At 55.9% G+C, this 6,725-nt stretch overlaps 1 protein-coding gene and 1 pseudogene across 2 annotated transcripts in view; one reads left to right on the top strand and one right to left on the bottom strand.

Moving 5' to 3' along the window:
• The window catches only part of LOC104980198, a 4,141-nt pseudogene extending 4,035 nt beyond the window's left edge, over window positions 1-106 (bottom strand).
• PXN (paxillin) overlaps window positions 10-6,725 on the top strand; it is a 41,683-nt gene continuing 34,967 nt past the window's right edge. For both annotated transcript variants that reach the window (XM_010828616.1, XM_010828617.1), the window contains exon 1: window positions 10-117. In XM_010828616.1, coding sequence (XP_010826918.1) covers window positions 105-117 — 13 coding nt within the window. In that variant the 5' untranslated portion in view covers window positions 10-104. The remainder of the gene's footprint in view (window positions 118-6,725) is intronic.

Below are 6,725 nucleotides of genomic sequence, written 5' to 3'. Positions count from 1 at the left end.
TCCGGGCCGAGGCTCGCGGCGGAAAGTTGCGCGGCGGCGAGGAGCGGCCCGGGACGGCAGCGAGCGCGACGCCGACCGGCTCCCGGCGCCCGCGGCGCCCCACCATGGACGACCTCGGTGAGTGACGTGGAGGGCGTGAGGGAGAGGCAGCGAGGGCGCGCGGCCCGGGCCCGGGCCGGGGCGGGGCGAGCGAGCGCGCGAGCGGCGGGCTGAATCCCACCCGCTGCGGCCCGGGTCCCGGCTCTGGTTCTGGCCAGCCCCGGCTCGGCGGGACAGGATCCCGGGCTGGGCCTGAGTCCCAGGCCAGCCCAGCCGCCGTGCTCACAGCCGCCACCCCTTCGCCTCGAGGACAGCCCCACCTCCGGACCCCCCGACCTCGGGGATTCACCCCCATCTCCCAGCTCAGCCTCAGGGACCTGCTTGCTCGTCAGGGACCCGCCCGGTCCGCCTCAGGGACGGGCCCCCACTGCCGGGACCTGACCACCTCCCCCGCTGCGGGACCCTCACTTCACACGGCGCTCCCCCACCCCCATCGCACAGTTGGAACACCCAATTTGGGGATCAGCTGCCTGATCGCGCAGCCGGGGCCTGCTCCCAGCCCCTGGAGGACCACCCCCACTTCACAGACGGACATCCGGCACCTCAGGGGTAGCCCGTCCGAGTCTACCCTTTTTATTTCACAGGTCAGATTCACAGGTTAGGGATGAGCCTCCATGACCACATCCCCACAAAGACAAGGCTCTTTTCTGCCCCACTAAGGCCCTGGGTCCATTTCACTGCCCTGGCCACTCAGTGGACCAGCCCCTCCGCTTTCATATCACAGACCAGCCTCATCCTAGAAGCGTAAGCTGGGGAGACAGACTGGTGAAGTGCCAAGGGAACGAGGTGGGAAGTGGGCCCCCGAGGTATGGCCATCTCTGAACTTGTCCAGGCTGGCAGTACCTTGCGGAAAGCCCTATCATAGGTAAGGAGGATAGGATGCCCAGAATAGTTTTACTGTTTTCATGTGACTGGAGCTCCCAAACTGTTTTTTTTCAGTCCAGCCTTGATCTGGAGTTTGGGCAGAAGAAAGTATCTTCTGAACCAGACACTAAACCCAGGGGTCTTGGTGCTGGGGGTTCTAGGAATGCCTTGAGCACCGTGAACCCTCGAGTGGGAGGATTCACTCTCCCTCCCTCCCCTTCACGCCTGGAGCTGGAAGGCCTCTGAGCCAGGGAGTTGAGGAGGGGGAGGAAAGTTTCTTCTCTGTAGGAGCCTTGTCTTCCCTCTAAGGACTGTGGGTGGCTTGTGTGACCACTGATGCTTTCTCTGTCTCAAGCTCTTAGGGGTGGATTCATCAGACAGGACTGATGGGCCTCCCCCGAGCTGCATAGGGCACTAAATTAAGACTGGTTATTTGTAGGCACTGGACTTCCAAAGGAACAGGGAGGAGGATTGGGGCATGACTGCTTCCCAGAAGCTTCCTTTGGGGATCAAGGTGCCTCCCCAACCCCCTAACCCCCAAGATCCTGGAGCTGGGGAGAGTGTGCGGTCCTGCCTGTTTTGCAGAGTACAATGGCTGCCAAGCATAGTTCTGTCTTTGGGTCAGGCTTGGCACCCATTTTTCCAGCACACTCAAGGTTGGCATGGCTTCCAGGCAGGTATTTTTTTTTTTTTTTTTCATGTAAAAATAACTGAACTGAAAGGAGGCTGGGGGATATTTTTCGAATCAGGATCTGAAAGTCTCAATGCTTTCCCTGTGGGAACTCACAAGCAGAGTCAGTTTCTGAAATGCTGGTGTCGGTTCCATTGCTTCCAGACAGGCCCCGTGCTGTTTGAAGGACTGAGAAAGTCTTTGTAGAGTTCCCTGTTGAAGCCCAGAATTCCTGTCCTCTGACAGTCTTCCATTTAGGGCCAGGGAACTGAGTTCGTCTCTTGAAAGGAAAGAAAGTGTCCTGGCAGAGCAGATTGTAGGAATTGAGATTTGCTGTTCCTGGAGTATTTCCCCGTACCTCAACTGTCCTGTCTTCACAGTAACTCTTTTTGAAGAGCCCCTTAAGGGTCCCTGCTATCAGTACTGCTGGCCTTTTACAAATGGAGAAAACTGAGGCTAAGAGAGGTTGATTCACTGGCTCAAGGTTGCACAGTCGTAAGATGACAAAATCATGACTGGAAGCCCGATCCCTCGCTCCTGCATCTGCAGCTCTGTGCACCAGCAGGCCTTTCTTCGTGGCAAGGGGGTCTCAGAGAGGTGATGGCTGCCACCTGTAACTACTTCTGCCTCCCCCCGGAGGCTCCTCAGTTGTCTGAATCTGGGCCGCCTGGCTGCCTCGGCCTAAGCTCCCAGGGGGCCAGCCACGCCTGGCTGACCGACCGGAGGAGCCTGGGGTGGGCGGAATGGGGCGTGCAGGAGGAGAGAGGAATTCGCCTCTGCTCTCAGCCCCCATCAGCTGTCTGGATGGCTGCTCAGCACCCTGCCCGTCAGCTGTTTTCCTTAGTTAGGCTGGACCCAGAGGCCAAGCCTCTTGTTTTTATTTTTCTCCTGAGAGTGCTGTCAGCTGTGAGCCTCTTGGTTCCTAAAAGAGGAGTCTGACCTGTGGCAAGTCTAGAGGGGTCAGAGTCTGTGCTGTGACTTTGTTTTTTATTTTTTGGTCTAAAAGAAAAAAAATTGGGGAGCCCTCCCCTTCCTGTAGCTGTTAGTGACAAACTCACCATGTGTTGTTTAATAAGTTACAAAGTTACAGCTCTTTGGGCAGAAAGTCCATAAGTAAAGGTAGTGTCCTGCCCTTCCGTGTGTGTTCCGTCCGCTTTGTGCTGCGGGGTGGCTGCTGGTGGCTTTCCTTGTTGCTGTTTAGATGCTGGTTTGGCTGGGAGTTCTCGGTGTTCCAGTTCTGGCTAGAGTTTCCTGGACAGAGTTCTCACAACACGGACAGGCACTCTGGTTATGTTCTGCTCGCCCCTCCTTCACGTTTTTTAGTGCGCTTGGGGGTGGGGGGATGGGGACTGTGACCACAGCTGGGGGCTAATAGTGATCACATGCGTTTGATAGGAGCCAGGCAGCCTACTCAGCACTCCTTGGTATCATCACAGCGATTCCTGGAGGGAGGTGTTTAATCCCTGCTTGATGGACGCAGAAATCTGAGTCAGGAAAGTTCAGTGAGGGCTCTGGGATTGTAACCCAGGTTGATCCACTTCCAGACCTGATCATCTTCATAATAAGTAGTACACGCATGCATGCTCAGTCATGTCTGACTCTTTCCAATCCCATGGACCATAGTCCAACAGGCTGCTCTGTCCATGGGGATTCTCCAGGCTAGAATACTAGAGTGGGTTGCCATGCCCTCCTCCAGGGGATCTTCCCCGCCCAGGGATCAAACTACCCTCTCCTGCACTGCAGGAAGATTCTTTGCGGCTAAGCCCCTGGGGGAAGCCCTAATGAGTTAGTAAGTGCTTGGTAATCAACCAGGGGAATGAGCCATGGGGCCTGCTGAGTAATTGCTGGGTACCTTTTAAACTTCTGCCCTTGGGGCCATCGTCCAGTATGGTCTGGGTGGCAGTAGGTAGGCTGGTTCAGGCCTCAATAGCTTTGCCATTCCCATCCCTTGCAGGGGGAGCAGCCAGCTGTTGGCAATGCCCAGTTGCCTCTGGGATCTGGACCTGTCTCCTTGCAGCTTCTCAGCAGTCTTGACCCTCTGGAACACAGTGCCTCATTGTCCTTGGGTGGGGAGTACTGGGGAGCAGGGGAATTGCCTGGGGCATTCCAGGCTACGGAGCCTCTCTGTTTCCATGGAAAGTCTGGACTTTGGGCTCACCCATCTGTGGTGCCTCTGTGTGTTAGGGCAGGGTCAAGGGCACCAGCTGCTGGGCTTGTGGCAGGGGTGGTCTGTGGGGTGATGGTGTGCTCCTCGGGGGGCCCTGCGTCAGCCCCAGATCTCCTCCTAGGCTGTACTCTAGTGAGGTGCGGAGCGGGCACTCAGACCCTGGTGTGTTTGGTTCTTCAGCAGGTGCCCTTTCTGTTGGGCAGCCGGAGGTTGGTGGGGAGATGTTCGGGCTGCTGCGGGACAGAGCCCTGCCACTGAGGGTTTGAGTCCCCTCAAGGGAACATCCCAGGATCCTCATGCCTGAGGGTACTGACTTCCCAAAGCTTTCCTGAGGTCTTTCTCTAGTTCCCAGGGCAGAGACTGGAAAAACTCCCTTCCACTTCAGTCTCGTTCCAGCCCTCCCCTGGGTTGTCCTGGTCTCAGTGTCTTCATTCGTGATCACAGCCGTCTGTAGAACGCTTTTGCTTGTTTATACGGTGTTTGCAGACCCCTTTCCGTAACGTTTATTGAGCACTTAACTAGGTGCGAGCCCTGGGCTGGGCACCTTACCCGCGTTTTCTCATTGAATCATGTTGGCCCTACGAGGCGCAGGTTCCGTTACTATTACTGCCACCCATTTTACAGATGATGAAATGGAGGCCCACTTGCCCAAGTTCTATAACTCGCGAGTGGCAGGGCTGGGATTTAAATCTTGTAACCCATTTTCCACGTCTGTTCCTGATACTGGATTGGATCTGGTTTGCCCGTTGGTTTGATTGCTTTCTGTTTCTAGAACGCTAAAAATCTTTTTCCACCCTTCCCATACCCCCAGTCTCTTCTCTCTCTCTCTTTTTTTGGCCACCGTCACACGGCGCGGGAATCTTAGTTCAGGAATTTACCTGCAGTAGAGGTGTGGAGTCTTAACCCCTGGTCTGCCGGGGTGTCCCCTCGTTTTCTCTTCAGTCTCACACCGTCCTTTCCTGTTCTCTGTGGCTTCCTCGCTCTCGGTTCTTTCTCAAGGATGCCGTGCTCAGGACAGGATGCTAGGCGCTTACAGCAGTGTCTCCTGCTTGGTGGAAGACCTCCCTTCTCTCTCACTGTCCTCTGTCCACTCACCGGTTAGCCTCAAGACAGAGCTGCGAGCTTCCAGCACAGCTGGCGCTGAGAACCCGGGGCAGGCTCCACGCTCCCTCTTCTACTCTTTGCGGTTGGAGTCAGAAGCCCTCTGTGCCCCCAGCTCCGTACACCCTCCTGTCTTTGTTCAGGTGTTTGCACCTGGCTACCACTGGGAGCCAGCCCATTTCCAGAGGAAGAAATCCTCAGAAAACCTTCAGGTAGTGAACTGAGGAATCCTGGGAGAGGGAGAGGGGAAGAGAAAGCATTAGGAAGTTGAATTTTCCCGGAAATCTTGACAAACCAACAGCTTCCAAGGGGGGGCCGGGGACTGCCCTGATGGTCCAGTGAGTGGGACTCCAAGCTTCCACTGCAGGGGGCGTAGGTTCTATTCCTGGCCAGGGAACTAAGAAACTGCATGACTCACAATGTGACCAAAATAAAAATAATGAAGTAAAATAAATAAGTGTCCAGAGATCATCTCCTGACCTGGGATAGGCCTGGAGCCCTATGGCCTCCCAGGCCCATTTTGCCTTTTCAGTTGCAGTCCTGTTGGGAGCCTCACATTTGGCCTCAAGCGTCCATTCTCGACCAGATAAGTCTCCCAACTAACGGATTGATGGCCTACCCAGTGGGGCTCAGGGCTGGCCTCTCCGGGGAGGCCGTGGATGCTGGGCCAGAGGCAGGCAGGACGTGTGGTTGGCCAGGCCCAGCAGAGCCCCAGTGGCCTAGTTTCCCCTTAAAGAGGGCCTCTTAATGCTTATTCCTTGTGTGATTGTGGTATTGTGGTTTTATGGGAGAACGTTGTTATTGTTAGGTGCAGGCGAGAGTATCTGGGAGTGAAGTGTCACCATGTCTGCAACTGAGTTTTAAATGATGTAGTAGAAAACGTAGGGAGGATATGTATATGCTGTGTGTGTATGTAAAGAGGGAAAGAGGAAACTTGTGCGTGTGTGCACAAAAAAATGGCAAAACGTCACCTGTGACTGCACCCAGGTAGAGGGCATGTGCGTGTTCACTGCAGCGGCCTTTCAGCTTCTCTGCACGTTTAGACATTTGCATGATAAAAAGTTGGGGGAGAAAAGGTGAGAAAACCTTGCTTTTCCACAGCGGGCTCGTAGTCATTCCATCAGGGATGGGCATCAGTTGCCTACCTGTGATTGACCCGAGTGACTCTTGGCCTCCTGTAACTCTGACGCAGGTGGTAGAAAGACCAGGTGGGTAGAGACAGGAGCCATGCAGGCCTGGCATGGGAGTGACTGGTGATGCCGCCGGGGATAGGGACGCACAGTGACCCATGCAGGAGAAAGGACAGGGCCCAGCAGAGACAATGAGCATCGCTGGTGTGGAGGGAGCCTCTGGGGTTATTCTGAGTGTAGCAATGTGAACCAGACTGTGGTCCAGGCAAGCAAGATGCCGGGCCCCAGTGGGAGTTGGGAAGGGATGGCCTGGGTGGGATGCAGAGAGCCGCCTCTGGGCAGCTGGAGCCTGGGAGGAGGGGATGACATGCCTTGCGCTTCACATCAGGAGAACCTCTTATCTGTGGCCAAAGGAACACCATAGCCGGTGGGCAGTGGAGGCCGGAGTGGCCCCAGGCTCTTGCTTGCAGCCCCTCTTGGCCATTCGATTCTCCAGACTTGAGGCTCCCGCTCCTGGCATCCCCACTCCCAGGGCCCTCCTGTCTCGCTTTCTGCCGACTCCAAAGCTTGTCCGCCGGGCCTCCCATCTCTGTGGGAGAAACAGCCGGATTCCCACACCAGTGGCCCCCTTGGCTCAGACGGCCCCTGGTGCCCACTAGAAGCATTTAGCAGCCCGTCAGCCCTCCTTAGGGGA

This window comes from Bison bison, unplaced genomic scaffold (assembly GCF_000754665.1).
Source record: "Bison bison bison isolate TAMUID 2011002044 unplaced genomic scaffold, Bison_UMD1.0 scf7180017864495, whole genome shotgun sequence".
NCBI classification, from domain to species: Eukaryota; Metazoa; Chordata; class Mammalia; order Artiodactyla; family Bovidae; genus Bison; species Bison bison.
Note: the sequence above shows the minus strand (reverse complement) of the source record. Positions and strands in the feature narration are given on the sequence as shown.